Consider the following 23,576-nt stretch of genomic DNA (forward strand, 5'->3'; position numbering starts at 1 on the left):
TTTTGCAGGGGGCCTAAGGTTCTGAGGATTCCTTGAAGCTCCGCCTAGACATCGGGAATGGGGTTACCTTGGCAAGAAAGTGTGTGTGTGTGTGTGTGTGTGTGTGTGTGTGTGTGTGTGTGCATGCGAGTGTATACCCGTCCTTTTTCCCCCCTAAGGTAAGTCTTTCCGCTCCCGGGATTGGAATGACTCCTTACCCTCTTTACCAATTGACCTGCCTACACTGTGATGCATTCTATGTGGGAATGACCAGCAACAAACTGTTCATTCGCATGAATGGACACAGGCAGACAGTGTTTGTTGGTAATGAGGATCACCCTGTGGCTAAACATGCCTTGGTGCACGGCCAGCACATCTTGGCACAGCGTTACACCGTCCGGGTTATCTGGATACTTCCCACCAACACCAACCTATCCGAACTCCGGAGATGGGAACTTGCTCTCCAATATATCCTCTCTTCCCGTTACCCACCAGGCCTCAATCTCTGCTAATTTGAAGTTGCCGCCACTCATACCTCACCTGTCATTCAACATCATCTTTGCCTCTTCACTTCCGCCTCGACTGACATCTCTGCCCAAACTCTTTGTCTTTAAATATGTCTGCTTGTGAGATGTCTGCTTGTGTCTGTATATGTGTGGATGGATATGTGTGTGTGTGCGAGTGTATACCCGTCCTTTTTTCCCCCTAAGGTAAGTCTTTCCGCTTCCAGGATTGGAATGACTCCTTACCCTCTCCCTTAAAACCTTTCCCTCTCCTTCCCTCTTTCCTGATGAGGCAACAGTTTGTTGCGAAAGCTTGAATTTTGTGTGTGTGTTTGTGTTTGTTTGTGTGTCTATCGACCTGCCAGCACTTTCGTTCGGTAAGTCACATCACCTTTGTTTTTAGATATATATATATGAATATAATAGAGGGAAACATTCCACGTGGAAAAAATATATCTAATATTATATATTTATATAATAGAAAGAAACATTCCACATGGGAAAAATATATTAAAAACAAAGATTCCATGACTTACCAAACGGGAAAGCGCTGGTAGATAGGCACAATAAAAAACACACAAACACACACACAAAATTTCGAGCTTTCGCAACCCCCGGTTGCTTCGTCAGGAAAGAGGGAAGGAGAGGGAAAGATGAAAGGATGTGGGTTTTAAGGGAGAGGGTAAGGAGTCATTCCAATCCCGGGAGCGTAAAGACTTACCTCAGAGGGAAAAAAGGACAGGTATACACTCGCAAACACACACATATCCATCCACACATATACAGACACAAGCAGACATATATATATAAACAAAGATGATGTGACTTACCAAACGAAAGCGCTGGCACGCCGATGTGTCAGCACTTTCGTTTGGTAAGTCACATCATCTTTGTTTTTAGATATATTTTTTTCCACGTGGAATGTTTCCTTTTATATATATATATATATATATATATATATATATATATATATATATATATATATATATAAAGATGATGTGACTTACCAAATGAAAGTGCTGGCAGGTCGACAGACACACAAACATACACACAAAATTCAAGCTTTCGCAACAAACTGTTGCCTCATCAGGAAAGAGGGAAGGAGAGGGAAAGACGAAAGGATGTGGGTTTTAAGGGAGAGGGTAAGGAGTCATTCCAATCCCGGGAGTGGAAAGACTTACCTTAGGGGGAAAAAAGGACGGGTATACACTCACACACACACACACACACACACACACACACACACACACATATACAGACACAAGCAGACATATTTAAAGACAAAGAGTGGGTATACACTCGCACACACACACACACACACACACACACACACACACACACACATATACAGACACAAGCAGACATATTTAAAGACAAAGAGTTTGGGCAGAGATGTCAGTCGAGGCAGAAGTGCAGAGGCAAAGATGGTGTTGAATGACAGGTGAGGTATGAGTGGCGGCAACTTCAAATTAGCGGAGATTGAGGCCTGGTGGATAACGGGAAGAGAGGATATATTGAAGAGCAAGTTCCCATCTCCGGAGTTCGGATAGGTTGGTGTTAGTGGGAAGTATCCAGATAACCCGGACGGTGTAACACTGTGCCAAGATGTGCTGGCCGTGCACCAAGGCATGTTTAGCCACAGGGTGATCCTCATTACCAACAAACACTGTCTGCCTGTGTCCATTCATGCGAATGGACAGTTTGTTGCTGGTCATTCCCACATAGAATGCATCACAGTGTAGGCAGGTCAGTTGGTAGATCACGTGGGTGCTTTCACACGTGGCTCTGCCTTTGATCGTGTACACCTTCCGGGTTACAGGACTGGAGTAGGTGGTGGTGGGAGGGTGCATGGGACAGGTTTTACACCGGGGGCGGTTACAAGGGTAGGAGCCAGAGGGTAGGGAAGGTGGTTTGGGGATATCATAGGGATGAACTAAGAGGTTACGAAGGTTAGGTGGATGGCGGAAAGACACTCTTGGTGGAGTGGGGAGGATTTCATGAAGGATGGATCTCATTTCAGGGCAGGATTTGAGGAAGTCGTATCCCTGCTGGAGAGCCACATTCAGAATCTGATCCAGTCCCGGAAAGTATCCTGTCACAAGTGGGGCACTTTTGTGGTTCTTCTGTGGGAGGTTCTGGGTTTGAGAGGATGAGGAAGTGGCTCTGGTTATTTGCTTCTGTACCAGGTCGGGAGGGTAGTTGCGGGATGCGAAAGCTGTTGTCAGGTTGTTAGTGTAATGCTTCAGGGATTCCGGATTGGAGCAGATTCGTTTGCCACGAAGACCTAGGCTGTAGGGAAGGGACCGTTTGATGTGGAATGGGTGGCAGCTGTCATAATGGAGGTACTGTTGCTTGTTGGTGGGTTTGATGTGGACGGACGTGTGAAGCTGGCCATTGGACAGGTGGAGGTCAACATCAAGGAAAGTGGCATGGGATTTGGAGTAGGACCAGGTGAATCTGATGGAACCAAAGGAGTTGAGGTTGGAGAGGAAATTCTGGAGTTCTTCTTCACTGTGAGTCCAGATCATGAAGATGTTATCAATAAATCTGTACCAAACTTTGGGTTGGCAGGCCTGGGTAACCAAGAAGGCTTCCTCTAAGCGACCCATGAATAGGTTGGCGTACGAGGGGGCCATCCTGGTACCCATGGCTGTTCCCTTTAATTGTTGGTATGTCTGGCCTTCAAAAGTGAAGAAGTTGTGGGTCAGTATGAAGCTGCCTAAGGTAATGAGGAAAGAGGTTTTAGGTAGGGTGGCAGGTGATCGGCGTGAAAGGAAGTGCTCCATCACAGCAAGGCCGTGGACGTGCGGGATATTTGTGTATAAGGAAGTGGCATCAATGGTTACAAGGATGGTTTCTGGGGGTAACGGATTGGGTAAGGATCCAGGCGTTTGAGAAAGTGGTTGGTGTCTTTGATGAAGGATGGGAGACTGCATGTAATGGGTTGAAGGTGTTGATCTACGTAGGCAGAGATACGTTCTGTGGGGGCTTGGTAACCAGCTACAATGGGGCGGCCGGGATGATTGGGTTTGTGAATTTTAGGAAGAAGGTAGAAGGTAGGGGTGCGGGGTGTCGGTGGGGTCAGGAGGTTGATGGAGTCAGGTGAAAGGTTTTGTAGGGGGCCTAAGGTTCTGAGGATTCCTTGAAGCTCCGCCTGGACATCAGGAATGGGATTACCTTGGCAAACTTTGTATGTGGTGTTGTCTGAAAGCTGACGCAGTCCCTCAGCCACATACTCCCGACGATCAAGTACCACGGTCGTGGAACCCTTGTCCGCCGGAAGAATGACGATGGACCGGTCAGCCTTCAGATCACGGATAGCCTGGGCTTCAGCAGTGGTGATGTTGGGAGTAGGATTAAGGTTTTTTAAGAAGGATTGAGAGGCAAGGCTGGAAGTCAGAAATTCCTGGAAGGTTTGGAGAGGGTGATTTTGAGGAAGAGGAGGTGGGTCTCGCTGTGACGGAGGACGGAACTGTTCCAGGCAGGGTTCAATTTGGATAGTGTCTTGGGGAGTTGGATCATTAGGAGTAGGATTAGGATCATTTTTCTCCGTGGCAAAGTGATACTTCCAGCAGAGAGTACGAGTGTAGGACAGTAAATCTTTGACGAGGGCTGTTTGGTTGAATCTGGGAGTGGGGCTGAAGGTGAGGCCTTTGGATAGGACAGAGGTTTCGGATTGGGAGAGAGGTTTGGAGGAAAGGTTAACTACTGAATTAGGGTGTTGTGGTTCCAGATTGAGTTGATTGGAATTTTGAGGTTTTGGAGGGAGTGGAGCTGGAAGTGGGAGATTGAGTAGATGGGAGAGACTGGGTTTGTGTGCAATGAGAGGAGGTTGAGGTTTGCTGGAAAGGTTGTGAAGGGTGAGTGAGTTGCCTTTCCGGAGGTGGGAAACCAGGAGATTGGATAGTTTTTTGAGGTGGAGGGTGGCATGCTGTTCTAATTTGCGGTTGGCCTGTAGGAGGATGCTCTGAACAGCCGGTGTGGATGTGGGAGAGGAAAGATTGAGGACTTTTATTAAGGATAGGAGTTGACGGGTGTGTTCATTGGCTGAGTTGATGTGTAGGTGAAGGATTAGGTGGGTGAGGGCAATGGATTGTTCAGTTTGGAACTGGTATAGGGACTGATGGAAAGAAGGGTTGCAGCCAGAGATGGGAACTTTAAGTGTGAGGCCTTTGGGGGTTATGCCAAATGTCAGACAAGCCTGAGAAAATAAAATATGCGAGCGTAATCTGGCAAGGGTGAAGGCATGTTTGCGGAGGGAATGTAAATAAAACTTAATGGGGTCGTTGTGGGGGTGTTGTGAGGGTGACATGGTATTAGAAGGTGGAAAGTGTAACATGAGGTTGAAATGAAAATGAAAGATAAAAATATATGGGGAGAGATAAAGGTGAACTAGAAAGCAACTGAAGATCTGGTATGGAAAAAGGCGAATAAGTGTTGGTTAAGTTGATCCTGTGGTGAACTTGGGTTGGTAGACAGCGATGTGCATAAAGGTTAGGTGGTTGTGTTGCCGCTAAAACACGTTAAAGGACGGAGAAATTCGGGAAAATTTCGAAAAAACGTGTAAATGTATTAAAAGGAGTGGTGTTGTGGTGAAAGATTACGAAAATGGGGCTAACAATTGTAAATAATGACGTTAAAACCTGTGGGGAGCGGCTAAAAATGATCAGTGATGTGCGAAAAACGGAAGTGGAAATATAGTGGAAGTTATTAGAACTAGCCGAAATGGTTGTATATATATATATATATATATATATGACAGATTCGCTAATAGAGTTGATTATTTCAACATCAACAAAAGCCTTTTCACTGATTCCACAATGCACATTCTTTGTACAAAGACAGTATGAAAAATAAGTAGAAGGATGGTGAAAGAGGAAAGGAGAAATGATTACTGAACAAACAAAAGCAAGCTGAAGTCAAAGAATTAGAAACAAAAAGAGTAAATATGTTGAACGAAACCTCATTGATTTTGGCAGATATAGAAAATTTCAAGGAATGATTTATTCATCTCTACTGTGACAAATTTCTAGAGTTTGTTCATTTCAATCAGCAAGTAATAATGTAAGTCCACTGAAGAGCCAAAGAAACTGGTACACCTGCCTAATATCGTGTAGGGTCCCTGCGAGCGCACAGAAGTGCCGCAACACGATGTAGCATGGACTCGACTAATGTCTGAAGTAGTGCTGGAGGGAACTGACACCATGAGTCCTGCGGGGCTGTCCATAAATCCATAAGAGTAAGAGGGGAGGAGATCTCTTCTGAACAGTGTGTTGCAGAGCATTCCAGATATGCTCAACAGTGTTCATGTGTGGGGAGTTTGGTGGCCAGTGGAATTGTTTAAACTCAGAAGTGTGTTCCTGGAGCCACTCTGTAGAAATTGTGGATGTGTGGGGGTGGCAAATTGTCCTGCTGGAATTGCCCAAGTCCATCAGAACTCAAAATGGATATGAATGAATGCAGATGATCAGATAGATCTAGACATATCAGGGGTCCCCTAACACTGCAACTCCACATGCCCCACACCATTACAGAGCCTCCACCAACTTGAACAGTCCACTGTTTACATGCAGAGTTCATGGATTCATGAGGTTGTCTCCAACCCGTACATATCCATCCGCTCGATACAATTTGAAACGAGACTCGTATGACAAGGCAACGTGTTTCCAGTCATCAACAATCCAAAGGCAGTGTGGACGGGCCCAGGCGAGGTGTAAAGCTTTGTGTTGTGCAGTCATCGAGGGTACATGAATGGACCTTCAGCTCTGAAAGCCCATATTGATGATGTTTCATTGAATGGTTTGCATGCTGATGTTTGTTTATGGCTCAGCATTTAAATCTGCAGGAATTTGTGGAGGGGCTGCATTTCTGACATGTTGAACAATTGTGTTCAGTCAACGTTGGTCCTGTTCTTGCAGGATCTTTTTCTGGCTGCAGCGATGTCGGAGATTTGATGTTTTACCGGATTCTTGATAGTCATGGTACACTTGTGAAATGGTTGTATGGGAAAATCCCCATTTCATCACTACCTTGGAGATGCTGTGTTCCATCTCTCATGCACTGACTATAACACCGCATTCAGACTCACTTAAATCTTGATAACTTGCCGTTGTAGCAGCAGTAATCAATCTAACAACTGCGCCAGACACTTGTGGTCTCATGTAGGTGTTGCCGACCGCAGCACCGTATTCTGCCTGTTTTTATATCTCTGTATTTGAATATGCATGCTTATATCAGTTTCTTTGGCACTTCAGTGTATATGGGTAAAAACAGAAGTTGTAATTTGTTATTTGAATTTTCCAGTATCTGTAAATCAAAATATAGTATTTAACATTTTATAAAAATTTAATTCATATCTCAGATTTACATTACTAAAGAAACATTTTGTAATTAGTTATAGATATTCTCATAATTACCAATACATACTTTTGAAAGAAAGGGTGTTTTAGTGTCAAATTTAATAAAAAAGTAACATGGAAAAAAATTGCCTTGAAAAAATTGGATAATAATAATAATAATAATAATAATAATAAAGATTTTATTGTCTTTAGGCCATTACAGCAATTGACAACATCAAATGAAGTTACAATTTATAATATAGTGTGATAAGGTATTGACTACTGAAATATTTTAGCTTATATTACAATAAATGTACAGTGGGTCATCTCTTGGATTACTGCATTTTACAGTTGAAGAATTCATTGATATCATAGAACGGGTGAGCAATAAACCATTCATGCAGTCTCAAATATGAAAAAAATGACTGATCGCTGGACACCCCATCTCTGTAATTTATGAATAATGATTTGTTGGTGAAGTTATATTTGATGGAAGAGCCATTCGTCTTACAGCAGCGTAATTTCTCGCTTACCACACTGAAGCAGTTTTGAAATAAGTGTTATGTTTGAAACCCACTTTCCTTTGAGTTTTGAAAACTTTAGTTTTTTATTTATATATTTATTTATTTATGTTGTTGTTGTTGATGCAGGGTCACAAGTGCAGAAATTGCAGAAGACTCAAGTCTCTTGGCAGTTGGATTTGCTGACTCTGTGATAAAAATCTGGACCCTTGTACCTCAAAAACTGAGGGCAATGAAATCAGCAGAGCAACTACAGGACATTGATAGAGAAGCAGGTTTGAAGCAACTATAAGATATTTAAATTCTTGACATACATTTGTTTTTTGAATTAATGGAATTTAATAAAACTTTTGCTTATTTGTGCACAAAATGAAAATAATCAACTTATCCAGAAATCAGAAATGTACCACCAGTAGTTCATACTAAGATAACTTCAAAAATATCACATCAATAATTATCCCCCCCCCCCCTCCCTCCAGTTATGGTTTGTAATTACTATTCATTACTTTTACCCCTTCTTTCCACTGCTATATTCATTTCTTCAAGCCTGTTCTTTTAATTAAATATCCATGTTTATTACTGAACCAAATGGCACCAGTGATTAAAGCAGTGGACTCACATTTAAAGGGAACAGGGTTCAAATCCCCACATTGACATCCAAATTTAGGTTTCCCATAATTTCACTAAATCACTTACGGCAAAAGCTGGGATAGTTCCTCTGAAAAATCTAAGCTGATTTCATTTGTGTCCTATGCTATCTTACATTCCATCTATGATGGTCTCACCATTGGTGGTACGTTAGACCCTAACCAGCCTTCCTTTTTTATCATGTTTATTTACCTTTCCTTTTTCATATTTCATGGGGTTTCTTTTGATTCTCTTCTTGTGTTAGTAGCATCTCATTTTATGCCCACCTGTATGACATTACCACCAGAGTATTCAGTTATCAGTAGTTCTTAGCTTTCATAATGTGCACAGACCTTTGCCAAAGGTGTGTGTGGTGTTGAGTCAGGAAATGATTTTGACTGTTCAGTTGAACCACGATGCCACACTGTAGTTTGGAAAATTGACTTATTACAATGGAATCGTATGGTGGTGTATTAAGAAGCTGGCAAATAAGAAGCTGCTTCAGAACTTATGAAATGTTGTAGGACATAGGGAGATGGGTGTTTATTCAGCTGTCCATCAATATTAAGTGTGAAATCTGTTACCATAAAATCAGGTTTGTATCTCATTGTAGTTTGCAGTTGTAAATTACAGTGTAGCCTGAGACCAAATACACTCGTGGAAATGGAAAAAAGAACACATTGACACCGGTGTGTCAGACCCACCATACTTGCTCCGGACACTGCGAGAGGGCTGTACAAGCAATGATCACACGCACGGCACAGCGGACACACCAGGAACCGCGGTGTTGGCCGTCGAATGGCGCTAGCTGCGCAGCATTTGTGCACCGCCGCCGTCAGTGTCAGCCAGTTTGCCGTGGCATACGGAGCTCCATCGCAGTCTTTAACACTGGTAGCATGCCGCGACAGCGTGGACGTGAACCGTATGTGCAGTTGACAGACTTTGAGCGAGGGCGTATAGTGGGCATGCGGGAGGCCGGGTGGACGTACCGCCGAATTGCTCATCACGTGGGGCGTGAGGTCTCCACAGTACATCGATGTTGTCGCCAGTGGTCGGCGGAAGGTGCACGTGCCCATCGACCTGGGACCGGACCGCAGCGACGCACGGATGCACGCCAAGACCGTAGGATCCTACGCAGTGCCGTAGGGGACCGCACCGCCACTTCCCAGCAAATTAGGGACACAGTTGCTCCTGGGGTATCGGCGAGGACCATTCGCAACCGTCTCCATGAAGCTGGGCTACGGTCCCGCACACCGTTAGGCCGTCTTCCGCTCACGCCCCAACATCGTGCAGCCCGCCTCCAGTGGTGTCGCGACAGGCGTGAATGGAGGGACGAATGGAGACGTGTCGTCTTCAGCGATGAGAGTCGCTTCTGCCTTGGTGCCAATGATGGTCGTATGCGTGTTTGGCGCCGTGCAGGTGAGCGCCACAATCAGGACTGCATACGACCGAGGCACACAGGGCCAACACCCGGCATCATGGTGTGGGGAGCGATCTCCTACACTGGCCGTACACCACTGGTGATCGTCGAGGGGACACTGAATAGTGCACGGTACATCCAAACCGTCATCGAACCCATCGTTCTACCATTCCTAGACCGGCAAGGGAACTTGCTGTTCCAACAGGACAATGCACGTCCGCATGTATCCCGTGCCACCCAACGTGTTCTAGAAGGTGTAAGTCAACTACCCTGGCCAGCACGATCTCCGGATCTGTCCCCCATTGAGCATGTTTGGGACTGGATGAAGCGTCGTCTCACGCGGTCTGCACGTCCAGCACGAACGCTGGTCCAACTGAGGCGCCAGGTGGAAATGGCATGGCAAGCCGTTCCACAGGACTACATCCAGCATCTCTACGATCGTCTCCATGGGAGAATAGCAGCCTGCATTGCTGCGAAAGGTGGATATACACTGTACTAGTGCCGACATTGTGCATGCTCTGTTGCCTGTGTCTATGTGCCTGTGGTTCTGTCAGTGTGATCATGTGATGTATCTGACCCCAGGAATGTGTCAATAAAGTTTCCCCTTTCCGGGACAATGAATTCACGGTGTTCTTATTTCAATTTCCAGGAGTGTAGTTCCAAATGCTCAGTGTTCAAACTTCAAATCATCTTAGGATTTTTTTTCCTACAGTTAACATGTCTTTCAAACATGGCACAGTGTGTGTGTGTGGGGGGGTTTGGGGAGGGGTATAGACTCTCTGAGTTTGCTGCTACAATGATATTCCATAGATTACATTTTTCAGCCGACAGATTATTAATGAAATTTTGGTATAAGTTTTGATATTGATGGTAGGCTTTGTTCATATCTTTGCAAAACTGAAGAGATATGATTATACATATTTAGACTTCGTATCTCTGGCTAAAATTGCTTTTATCTTTGTAAAATCAGTTTTCTGTTCTTTTTGGTCTGTATAAAATAGCTTTTTCAGAGATAGTCATACTTTTATGATCCTTTCTCCAGTATAATTTTAAAGTTCAGCGACACTTTCCACTATTTAACAACATATATATATACATAGTAAAAATAAACCTTGAGATTGAATTTTATTGGCTCCTCACAGTGAATCACACACAGTATATTACAAGCAGTGGATCCCCTATGGCTTAGGGAATCCAGGTTGGAATATCAACAATTGTGAAGGATGGATTGCTACTCACTGTAAAGAAACCTAATATCAACATTGAAATCTGCCTCTCCCATTTCATACCTCCATCCAATTATGATCCCCCTCCTACCTAACCACACACTGGACACCTTCCAGGAATTCCTTACCTCCACTGCGAGCTCCCCATCCTTCCCTCCACTGCAAGCTCCCCATCCTTCCCAAAGTCCTCTCCTGAGACACCAATCTTTCAGCAGAAGAAAGGACAGCTGCACACGGCCTTAGATCCTCACTTAATCATCCTACCTGCAGAGAAAGGTTCCACCACTGTTGTTATCAATCGTAGTAACTACCTGGCGAAAAGCCACTCCCAACTCGCGGACTCCCCCACCTATAAACTTTGCCAGAGTTATCCTATTCCAGAAGACAAACGTAACTTCCAGTTCCTGCTTAAAGGAATACTTCTGGTGGTCAAAATTCTAGTTTGTGTACACTCACAGCCATCTGCCAGTACATATTGTCCGCACTCCGCACTAGAGTGATTGAAAAACAAAACCTGTCACAAACTTGGGCTAAGTAGAAATTCTTCTCCGGATAGAGTTGTTATCAGTTCCACTTCTACACTAAGTGTCAGGCTGCTTCACTCTGTAGCAGAGTCAAGTATGGGTCTCATGGTTATGAATGCCCATAAAAGATTGAAATTAATATTCTCCTGATTTTGTAATCACCAGATTGAGTGGGAAAAGAAAAATAATGTTGAGGAACACCTTAAATAAGAGATGTATTCAGTTCACAGGCAGGAAAATGCTGCTGTTTCTCAACAGAACAATCATGTGTTGAAAGCATAAATAGAGTAAAAAGAATAAAACAAAGACCATTTCAGAAGAAAACGCTTGAAATTTTTGCAAAAGCAAATATTCCTGTCAAAAAGTTTCTCAACCACCACTTTCTTAGCAGTCAGTTTCAAAACACTGAGATGTTGTCTTCACAGATGTAGTGTGACAGTCTTTTTACATTTGTGTGTCTAATCACTTAACAAAAAAAAAAAAAAAATAACTGTGAATTTCAAAGACGGTAAGTCCTTTGGATCCGCCTTTTTTCCATTTTAGTTGTTCAGTCGAGCATACACAGTTAGGGTACTTTCATTAGGTTGGGAAAGGTCAGTGAAACTATTAACAATGGTTGACAGTGGTTGCAATACTGAAATCAATGGTATCCAGGTGCACAAAGTTATCAGAGGTAGTGGAACTGAGCACATGTTTTGTTGGACAACCATGACTGTGGCAGGGGATTTTTATTGGCGTCAGTTTGGAGAACACGGCTGGGTGAGAGAGCAGTTAGCAATGAGCAAAGGGAGACTATGTCTGGTGCGTTTGCACAGCAGAAGCCTAAGCCATAGGGGATCCACCAGCCGCAGGAAGCCATGAGCCCAGAGCGGGCCATGGCGTATTGTCCCAGAAGCCAAAGGTAGAACTTTTTACGACTGCTTTAAGTTAGTTGCAACGGACCGAGGCACTGACAGTTGTTCTCAGATGAGATGTGCATTCTGCCCTTTCTGCTGGGGTCCTCACAGTGTTTCCTGGGAACTGTCCTGTAAGATCGGTATCTGTTTAGACCTATGAAAAGATTCCACAGAAGCGGTCAAAATGGGGTGGCACTGCAGGGTGCCCAGCGCTGTGTTGCTGAGAGAGTTGTCACCTTTTTTTCAAGGCCACATAGGAACACAAGCCATTCTGTGTCCCACATATGCAAAATAACTGTTTGTTGATTGGGTTGCCCACTGTAATGTTAGAAAATGTAACAGTGGACACCTGTTCGACGTCCTGAGATGTGTTAAGATTGGAGGCACAGTTTTTTCGCTTCCTATGAAGGGAGGCTGAATGGTGATATGCGATTGGTGCAGGAGAGCAATACCATTTTCAATTTATGGTTTTTAGCTTTTTCGCACATACTCCATGTGGAGTGTTTCGTGGTCTTACATGAAGTGTGAGGAAGGGAGAATTTTGTCTGCTTCATGGATAAGTGAAGGATTCAGTCATGTGCCTTGGAGGAAGGAAGTTGATTTGAGCTTGGGCAGTGAAGTTTGGGCATGAAGTGGACCTGAATGAGTGGTGGAGATGGAGGTCCACTGTTCAACCCAATGCAGAGGCACACTGACCACAACATTCATGATTTCTTCATGTGCTTGGTGAGCACATCACACCACCAACACTAGGAACCCGTAGAGTGAATTTCTCCACATGTTCACAGCAGGAGCAGTCGCTGTCCAATTTAAGTGCATTGTGGTAGTTTGTTCCAGTCAACAGTTCACAATCACTGTCAGTTGCATTACCTATAGTCAAATCATGTTAATCATTGTAAAGTCATAATTAGAGTCAAATTTCTACCCTCTCTTGGATTTTGTCAACTATATATGGTACACTTCATTTTATGAACATGAGCATAAATGGAATTGATATCATTATGTTGAGCTATGGTCCATATCATTCATGTTTTGTAGAAATAAATACGCTGTGATATTGAATTCTAGTAGGTGTTCAGGTAGACATTCCTTGATCATCTTTATTGATGTTATTTATCTGTGTGGGGAGCATAGGAGTGGTCTTGGAATTAAAAAAAAAAAAAAAAAAAAAAAAAAAAAAAAAAAAAAACATTATGTCATCTTCAATTTCACTACACAGAGCCAAATATCTTCTCTTTCATGTTTAATTTCCATTGCATATAAATCCTAGAGTAGTGTAACTAAAGGGTGGGTCTGTGCCATAGAGATATTCAGAAGCTGTAGCTCATCAGCGGTACGCACATAACTGCCCACCAGACAGGACATTTTGTAAATTTCAATAAAAATAGATGTGTATTTTGCCAAAAGTAGATGGAAAATTTTGCCACAAATAGATGTTACATTTTCCAGTCCCTGTTTATCAGAAGTGGGCACTATAAAAAATTGTAGACGGGTACATTGAAAGTAACTGACAGGGAGATGTAGAAGAGCCTAATGGGGTGTTTTCTGACAAGCTGTCTGTGTAATAAATATATACACATGAGAAAGAATCGGAGCCATGTGGACTGGATTGACCATATCAGATGAATGAGAGTGGTGCGTAAGTGGTAACCAATGAGAGAAAGCCCATCAACTCAGATTTTCTGTGACATGTTGAGCAACTGTTGGGGATTAGAAACGTAGAGTTGTCATTCCCGGAGAACAGTGGTAGCAATGACAAATTATTTACCTAACACATTTTTATCATTATTATGTTTTATTAATTTTGTTTATTCTTCTTGTTTAATACTAAAAAATTATTAATGTAACTGGACTGTTGTGCCACACTAAGTTCATAATACCACCAGAAAGGAGGGAAAATGTGGAAGTAGTTGTGGATGACGTTTGATGCAACAACAAAAATTGAAAAATGTTTATGATGCCTGTATTACATTTTCAAGAAATTAAAGGACCAGAATAGGACTGGCTGTCATTATTCAAAAGTGAATAAAAATAGATTGTTTTATTTCTTGTTAGCATTTGCATCAGTTTCTACAAATATGTCTGCCTCTTTATAGCAGGATAAACAGACACTGTGTCTGCACTTTATCAGTACTGTGGACAAGTACCAAAGCAATCTGAGTACTTATTGGTACCCTCCTAAAACAAACTAATTGCCTTTGATATGGAATACTTAAAACCTGTTACAGTACTACAGTGGAACTCAGGAAAACCACCCCTGCCTGCAACTTGTGCCTTTGCTTACATGCCACCTTGTCCTGCATAAAGGGCTTAGAGGATCCTCAGGGAATCACAGTTTTATCTAAAAAAAACTTACTTCATATTTAGAAAACAAAATAGTGTAGCATTGGACCTTAATTGCAATTGGCCTCAGAGGGTGAGTATTGGTCAAGAAAGTGTTTTGCACTATTGTGGGTCATGAGGTGAGTCGGTGACAATTGTTCTGTCCTCTACAAAGTTTTGCATCCATTCCATGCACAAAACATTGAGAAAGCAAGAAACATATAGTCACATATAATTGGCAGATTTGTTGATATATGTTGGGCTGATATTTTGATTAAGTTGCACTAGTAGAATAATGTTTTGTATAGTTGTATGCTTGTATTATTATGCTGCTTGGAAGCATCCACTTAATTTCTACCCTTATTTCTGAAACTGAGTACAGAAAATTAAACTAGAAAAAAATCTCTTCATGAAATAAAAATTAAATTATTCTAAGCCATCTTCACTCTCTTCAAAACCACTGAAACCCAATTTGAAGACTTTCAAATCTTCCATTCATTAATTACTTCATTTCAAACAGTGGAAAATCCAGGATGGAATAATGACAATATTATGAAAAAGAGAGGTTGCTACTCAACATATAGCAGAGATGCCGAGTCCCAGGTAGACACAACAAAAAGACTGTCAAACAAGTAAGCTCTGGAGCAAAAAGGCAACCATTGTAATTAGACAACACACACACAGTGCGTGCACGCACACAGCACACATACTATCAAATGCAATTCACACACAAATGACCACAGTTTCCGGTTTGCTGAGGCCAGACTGCGAGCAGCAGCAACGAAGGGAGAAGCAATCTGGGTGGTGGGAGTAAGGAGGAGGCTGGGACAGGGAGGGGGAGGGACAGCAGGGTAGGGGTGGAGGATAGTTAAGTGCTGCTTGTGGGAGCATACATGGATGAGGTGGAGAGAGGGTAGGGAAACTAGGTGTGGTCGGGAAGTTAGACAAAGGGTTGATTGGAGGGGTGGGGGAGGAGGGAGGGGGTGCGGAAAAAGAGAGAATTAAAAAGACTGTGGGTGCATTGGTGGAAAAGAGGGCTGTGTCGTGCTGAAACTGGAACAGGGAAAAGATTAGGTGCATGAAGGACAATGACTAACAAAGGTTGAGGCCAGGAGGATTATGGGAAAATAGGATATAACACAGGGAGAGTTCCCACCAGCGAAATTTAGAAAAGCTGGTGTTGGTAGGAAGGATAGAGATGGCACAGGCTGTGAAGCAGTCATTAAAATGAAGAATGTTGTATTGGGCAGCGTGCTCAGCAACTTGGTGGTCCAGCTGTTTCTTGGCCATTCATGCAGACAGCTTGTTGTTTATCATGCCCACATACAACACCGCACAGAGGTTGCAGCATAGCGTCTAGATCACATGACTGGTTTTACAGGTAGCCCTGTGTCTGATGGGATAGGTGATGCTTGTGACCGGAATGGAGTAGGTGGTGGTGGGAAGATGTATGGGACATGTCTTGCACCTAGGTCTACTACAGACATATGAGCCATGATGCAAGGGGTGGCAGCAGGAGTTGTGTGGGGATGGACGAGGATATTGTGGAAGTTTGATGGGCGGTGGAATACCATGCTGGAGGGGTGAAAAGGATAACATCAAGGAAGGTAACTTGTTGGGTTGAGGAGGACCAGATGAAGCAAATGGGCAAAAAGGTGTTTATGTTTTGGAGGACTGTGGATAGGCTGTCTTCACCCTCAATCCAGATCACAAAGATGTTAACAGTGAATCTGACCAAGGTAAGGGGTTTGGGATTCTGGGTGGTTAGGAAGGATTCCTCTAGATAACCTAGGAATAATTTGGCATGGTCTCACCAGCCAGAGACTGTGGTCACGTGTGTGCATATGTTGTGTAATTCCTATGAAGGACTTTTTGGCTAAAAGTTTACTTGTTTGACAGTCTTTTTGTTGTGCCTACCTGCAACTCAGTGTCTCTGCTATATGGTGAGTAGCAATCTATCCTTTTCATAATAAATACTTCATTTCTATTGTCTTTTTATGGAAAAAATTAGTTACACGGTAAAAAAATTTTGATGTTTTCCTGCTTGACAAATACTCATTCTCTGAAACCAATTGCAATCAAGGTCTAATTAGGTCTAAACTCTTATATGCTACTGTATTTTTTTATGGGATAAGTCTTTTAGAGAAAACTCTGGTTCTATGGGTATCCTCAAAATCCTTTTCTCGGAAGCCGTTGGTACATAAGCTACAGTAGAAGCCTCCAGGATGATTTTCTTCAGTTGCCCTGTAGTACCGGAAAAAAAAAAAAAAAAAAGGCAGATAGTTTCTTTCATTAGGGCCTATACAAGCATTCAGGTAGCTTTGGTACTTGTCCAGAGTACTGATCAGTTGCAGACACAGTGTCTGGTAATCCTGCAATATAACTTGCTGTAGCAAGATTCAACAAGAGTCTAGCTTCAGTATTATAATACTGTTACATTAAATCACCTAGAATGGGAATTCACTGACGTTCACTTTCTTTTGAACTGTAAGCAGCAGCAAATGATTGTCCCATAGCTGTTGAAAAGTTAAAACATTTGTTCAATCAGCATCTTACTGAACACTGCTTGCATCAGCATAATTCCTTCTTGTGTGATATTTGTTGCTTCCTCCATTTTTCATCTATCTGTTCTTCAGATAAAATCAATCAGTGGAAACTCAAGGTTGGACTATCAATGATATTAGGAAAAGGACAGATTGCTACTCACCAGAAAGTCGACACGAGTTGCAGACAGGCACAACAAAAAGATTATTACACATTTAGCTTTCAGCCAAAGCTTTCTTCAGAAAAGATAACACATGCGCACGCGCGCGCGCGCGCGCACACACACACACACACACACACACACACACACACACACACACACACACACAAGCAGGCAAGCACACCTCAAGCACCATCTCTGCCAGGGCGGACTGGTCAGAGCTGCTGGAGATGGCGTCATGATGCATGAGGTGTGCTTGCTTGTGTGTGTGTGTGTGTGTGTGTGTGTGTGTGTGTGTGTGTGTTTTCTTTTCTGAAGAAAGCTTTGGTTGAAATGTAAATGTGTAACTGTCATTTTGTTGTGCCTGTCTGCAGCTCTACGTGTCATGTTTATGGTGAGTAGACTCTATCCTTTTCCTAATATTGCTGTACTTAAGGTAATTGATTTGTTATAGCCTTCCCCGGAGGCAATAGTCAATGTAACGGGTGTTGTGAACCAGTAATGAATATGAGCCATGTATAGTTTGCAATTGTAAGTTTTTCGGTAGTTATCTCATGACAGTGTCATTCAGATGGAATAATACTCTTTTCAGTTATTAATTACTAGTTTTTGATTAATTATTTTTTGAACCTTTAATTAAAAACACAATTTTCTTTGGATCTGAGGAAAAAATGTGCATTTTTAATGTCATTTACTCCAAGATTATTTCTGAAAATTTTGTATGTTATGTTTTATATTTCCAGAGGATGTGTGGGTCCGAATGATGGATGACAGGTCAGCTGAAACATCTAGAGTTTTCCATGGTCACACAGGTCCTGTGTACAGGGTGGCATTTAGTCCAGATAGGAGTCTTCTGCTTTCTTGCTCTGAAGATACAACAGGTATGAATATATTTATCACATCTAATTAGTCTAATTAGTGTAACATGTAGAATTTTAGGCAGTTGTATTGTTTCTCACTCATAAAATCCAAAATGAATGCATACTTCTTTAGTTGTCATAACAAGATCAGTTATTGCAAATTTTCCATGTCCTTGCACAGAACCCTTCTTGAATATTATTCATTTGCTACCTGAAGAATAGGTAAAGTTCATTAGCAACAGTAATAAACACATCCCCAACCATAGTTCATTCATTAAGCAGATCAAAGTCCCAATCCAAAATGTTTGTTATCATTTGATAACAGCAAACTCAAAATAAAACCCTGCACTGTTCTGTAATTGGCTGGTGATGGCCTAGACAGCAATGAGCCAGGAATACTTTTCACTGCTAGGCAGTCTGGTGCTAGGGTGTACCCACTGTGCACTCCCTTGTGATGGTTTCAGTGGTGACAACTTACATGTTATCTCTTGCCACCACTCTGACATCCGTGAGATATACAAGATAACTCGCAACTAAATTTGACGGGTATGGCCGAATATTACCAGGCTTGTTCTGGGCATATGAAGGCAGGGCAGGGAGGCTGAAGGTTTCTTTATGTGAACTCGTGACTCTTCTGCAGTACAGCTGTAGCCATTAGAGGGTACAGTGGTGCAGCAGGAGCAGTGCATTAGGTGCTAAATAACCTGTGAGGGCAGATGTGCGTGTTGTGAAGGTATCACCAAATACCAACAAGGGGACTTGAGGCATAGAGCAGGGTGCAGTTTCTGCAGCTGTCTTTTCCTGGATGGCATTATCACTGCTAGTTTCAGAGAGTGGGGCAAGTTTCTACTGTTGGTGGCTTTAACAAACATTTGAGCTTTGCAGTATTTGTGCAAATTGAAAGTTACATACAATTATACATGGCACTGCCCAGGGCAGGATAACCACATTGAGCTGAGAAGGAATTGTAAGCCCAGTTCCATAGAATGTCAAGAACTGGTCATTTAACCCGTTAACTGCTCTGGACGTGTTAACGCGCGTGCCTTTGTACCTGTCCCTGTGTGCTCTGAATGTGTTTACGCGTGCCACCAGTCCTTCTACCCGGTACTCTGAACGTGTCTATGTGTAGACACGTTCAGAGTACCAGGTAAAAGGACTGGTGGCGCATTTAAACACGTTCAAAGCACACAGGGACAGGTACAAAGGCACGTGCATTAACACGTTCAGAGCAGTTAAAGGGTTAAGGGCTGCAAGGCTAAATAATGGTTGTGCATGCATGCCTGGGAAATAAATGCAATTTCTTATTTGTCAAGCAATAAAAATCAATGGATAGTAGAAGAGATACGCCCTTTTTAGCTTAAGATCATAAACATTACATCCTTGGGAATGCAGTAGCAGCCTGGACTACTGAACTTCCCAGTCATCTTTGGACGCATCAGAATGTGGCAGAGGATGTGACAAAGTAGATGCTGCTAGCTGAGACTGCTCTACCAATGGTTGAAGATGCCACAGCAGACATGGGGTCTGCTTCTGGTAGTGGTTGTCTTACTTCTCTTGAACCTCATGGTGTACTGTAAGTCAGTGGATTGCTGCTGTAATTCCGGCAGTTTCTGCACTGTATGATCCATACTGACTGCTCTCTCAGATGTAGTGAAACTTGCCATGGATCACCTCACTGTCAGTGTAAAGTTCTAGGTAATTTTATTCTGTCAGTCACAAAATTCAAAACCATTTACTTCAAATTTGTCATGAGCTTTAAGAGAGGTCTTCTGGCATATAATCCACTAAGTGCCTGAAGAATAGCTACAGCCCATCAGGAGCAGTGAGACTTACAGCTCTAATTGTAGTCCATTCATTAACCAAATGAACAGTCCAGATGAAAAGCTGGTTGAGAACAGCAAGCTCAAAGGAGAACATTGCACTGCTGTGTGCATGTGTGTGGCAGGAGGTGGCTTTTCTTTGTGCCACTGGCATTGCTGTCACTGCTGTTCAATGTGGAGGAGGTGTGGATCCACCAGACACTTTTTTTATGTCAGTGTCCATATTGCTGACTCTCATGTTAATCTGTGGCCTCTAAATCAAAGTCTAGTAGAGAAATACAACTTTTTTTGTGAAATTTAATTAACCATATTGTACTTTAGTGTTCCAGTTTTGATACGGTATATGCACTGCTTAGCATTATCTTTCTTCACAAAGTATAATTTAGATTATGAGATATGGAACATTCGGTATTCCTTTAATGGACAGAGGATTAAAAATGGAAGAAAATAATTGAAACTGATCTGTATAATTACTAGATGAAGTTACTGCTTCCAAATTACACACAAAGGGGGAAAGAAAGAATCAGCTTAATCTTTTTTATTTAATCTAGGGGACAATTTTCCAACCATTGGAAAGTAATTACTATGATCCCATTTGGTAACCAAGAGAAGAACTGAAAAAGCAGCAGTAGTTATAATAGGGATATCCTGAGAAAATAAAATGTGTGAGTCAGTGATAAAAAGCTTGACTACATGGCTCTGTTTCTGCTTTCAGAGTGGTTTCAGAAGAGAACATCCAACCATTGACAACCTGACCTGCTGAGGGTGGTTGTACAACATTCATTCCTGTACAGACAAGAGCTGTTAGATATATTTTCCAAGCTTAACAACATTCACAATCTGTTTGGAAACAATTCATCATTGGACAACTTCATTAATTGGGCTTCTCATATAGAAGTGCTTCCCTTCCTAACATTATTTTAAATATTGAGTCAGTGATGCCTAATTGGACCACTTCGATCATGGAAATGCTATCTGTCACAGTAGCAATTTTTTTGTCTAATCTTTATGCAATTGCAGTGTTGTAAAACTGTGACAGATGAAAAGTTAATCATCCTAACATCCCCAAGAACAAAGATACTCTACTTTCAAAAATAAAGTATTCAGATGGCATTGATCATGTTTTTCGATAACAGGCATGATGAAGTATACCAAGAATTAAAGTGGCAAATGGAACTCTTCCTAGCTTGAATCCAACCAGTTTGATCAAATTTTTTCAATTGTCCTGATTTTTCTTTGCAGCATAACAAAGTCTTCAGACTATTTTCGTCTTCAGACTATTTTCTGAAAATGTTCTGAAGGGTGACTCAACTTGATTCAAGAGATACAGAAGGCTGTGTCTGACAGACTTGAGATAACTATGAAAGACTTTTTTGAGAGCATGAAGAGAATAAAACTCTCACTGAAAATGTATCATTTCAAGTGAAATCCAATTCAAGAAAAAAACTGAAACTCATACATATTTGGTTTGGAATTGTTATTGTCTTACAAAGAAATATCTCCAACTTCACTTCATATTTTAAGGAAGAAAAAGCCACTTGCACAATATCTGCCCCAGATATCAGTCCTTTGCAAAAATTTGGGCCAAAATTCTGATAATAACCAATTATGGCCTTATGAACTGCACAATATCAGCCCCAGCAATCAGTCCTTTGCAAAAATTTGGGCCAAAATTCTGATAATAACTAGCTATGGCCTTGTGAACCAATTTCCCACCCATAGAATTCAGAAATATGATATGGAGGGAGACTTCTAGATTGTACTGATTGTGAAGCAACAGTCCATCTTTTTTTTGTGAGCAGCTTGCTTAAACAAGCACTCCAATAAATGTACACAGCAGGCAGAACGGTGTGGTACATAGACATTACAAATGTTTGGGAAGACTGTGCCACTACGATAGGTTCCCAAAACACTTCGGAATCTAAAGAAATTAGTTATCAGATACAGTTGTCTAGGGGGCTTTCAGAGACTAGAAAGCTGGACAGTGTCCATTGTGGACATTACTCACACATTTGTAACTGAGCTGCTACAAAGTATTTCACTAATCCATTTTTGCTGGCACAATAAGACTTTATAATGAATAGTGATTCCACATTTTGACTTAACACCCAACACTCTCAACTGTGTCTTTTGATGGTATTTCTTCTGCCCAGCAGGAATGCCAAACCTCTTACTTTCCTCTGAGCGGTGAATATTGTGTGGATATCTACAGTGATTTTGTGTACTTTGAGGATAAGCAGTGAAGATATTTTGCGAAAGTTGCTATACATGGATTTGCTTTTCAGTCAGGCTGTGGAGTCTGCAGACATGGACATGTTTGGTGTGCTACAAAGGACACTGTTTTCCTGTGTGGGATGTACGATTTGCCCCTCACGGTTACTACTTTGCCACAGCAGGACATGATAAAACAGCTCGACTTTGGGCCACAGATCAACATCAGCCTTTAAGAATATTCGCTGGCCATTTTTCAGATGTTGACGTAAGTGAATTTTTGTATTTTTCAGGAAATTTGCATTATGAGATATATTTTTTAAAACTGATAAAGAGAAAAACTAAAAAAAGAAAATCGGGAGTGTGACACACAGGCCAGTTTGTTAATAAAGAAACTCAACAAATTGTTTGGAAATTCTGGTAGCATGGTATTTCTTATTGTTCTTCTGGCCACCTGCTATAGTTCATGCTGTCGTCCAGATTTTTGTGTCATAACTGTTTAAACTAGTAAGTACTGGTTTTGATATTTCAGTGTGTTCAGTTTCATCCAAACTCAAACTATGTGGCAACTGGATCAAGTGATCGCACAGTTCGTCTTTGGGATTGTGTTACTGGCAGTCATGTTCGTTTGATGACAGGCCATAAGGTACACTTCATTTAACTTTTTTGATGTCCTGTGATGTTGAAGTATTTTTGTGTATATAGTAGACTAATAATAAAATAATTTTATATGCTTGACAGGCACCCATCTATTCCCTTTCTTTTTCTGTGGAAGGGCGATTCTTAGCATCTGCTGGGTCTGATTACAGAGTATTAATATGGGATTTGGCCCATGGACACCTTCTTGCTGAGCTCAGCAGCCATACTGCACCTATACATAGCCTCGCATTTAGCCGCGATGGACACATTTTAACATCTGGTATGTTCATAAAAAAATGCTTGTGTTCTAACATTTTTTCCTCTTTTGTGCTACCGTGTGGAGAAGCACAAGATTTGCAACCCTTTTAGAGTGTATTGAGCCTCACCATGTGTAATACTTAATATTAATTCTGTGTTTCCTTTCTTGTTCCAGGTTCTTTAGATTGTTCAATTAAACTGTGGGATTTTACAAGACTTGTTGAAGAAATGACACTAGAAGATGTAAATGTGTCACATAACCCTGACATAAAGAAGAGCGAAAGTTATTTATTGCGTTCCTATGGAACAAAGAACTCTGGAGTGCTTGGTTTACATTTCACAAGAAGAAATCTACTGCTAGCTGTTGGAATCTATGACTCTTGACATGCCATAAATGTTGTAAAAAAGTGTAATATTTGGTATTAATATTTGTTATTGAAAAGTGTTGGTATGAATGCAAGCAGATGGAAGAATATACCACTAAGTGTAAGACTATATTTATGCAATCTTAAAATCTAACCTCATTAAACATGTCTTTTTAGATGATCACAGATTAGATACAAATTTTGAAAGGCTTGCTAGTTTTTGAAACTTGGATGCATTTGCTTGGGAAAAATATCATTTAAAGACTCTGTAGCAAAAAGGACCTTTGACATTAAGACATAGTGAGATGCAAAGTAAAATAGTAAGATTTGCAAATCTAAAAAGTTAAAAGTAAACATTTTGGA

General features: G+C 41.7%; 1 protein-coding gene across 1 annotated transcript in view; it reads left to right on the top strand.

The window, feature by feature from the left end:
* LOC126237046 (transcription initiation factor TFIID subunit 5) overlaps positions 1–23,345 on the top strand; it is a 69,376-nt gene extending 46,031 nt beyond the window's left edge. Inside the window, exons 7-12 of the mRNA XM_049946810.1 lie at positions 7,471–7,616; positions 17,804–17,941; positions 22,026–22,219; positions 22,484–22,597; positions 22,693–22,870; positions 23,024–23,345. Coding sequence (XP_049802767.1) covers positions 7,471–7,616; positions 17,804–17,941; positions 22,026–22,219; positions 22,484–22,597; positions 22,693–22,870; positions 23,024–23,232 — 979 coding nt within the window. The 3' untranslated portion in view covers positions 23,233–23,345. The remainder of the gene's footprint in view (positions 1–7,470; positions 7,617–17,803; positions 17,942–22,025; positions 22,220–22,483; positions 22,598–22,692; positions 22,871–23,023) is intronic.
* The last annotated feature ends 231 nt before the right edge of the window (positions 23,346–23,576 follow it).

The sequence above is a fragment of the Schistocerca nitens genome, chromosome 2, assembly GCF_023898315.1.
Source record: "Schistocerca nitens isolate TAMUIC-IGC-003100 chromosome 2, iqSchNite1.1, whole genome shotgun sequence".
Classification (NCBI taxonomy): Eukaryota; Metazoa; Arthropoda; class Insecta; order Orthoptera; family Acrididae; genus Schistocerca; species Schistocerca nitens.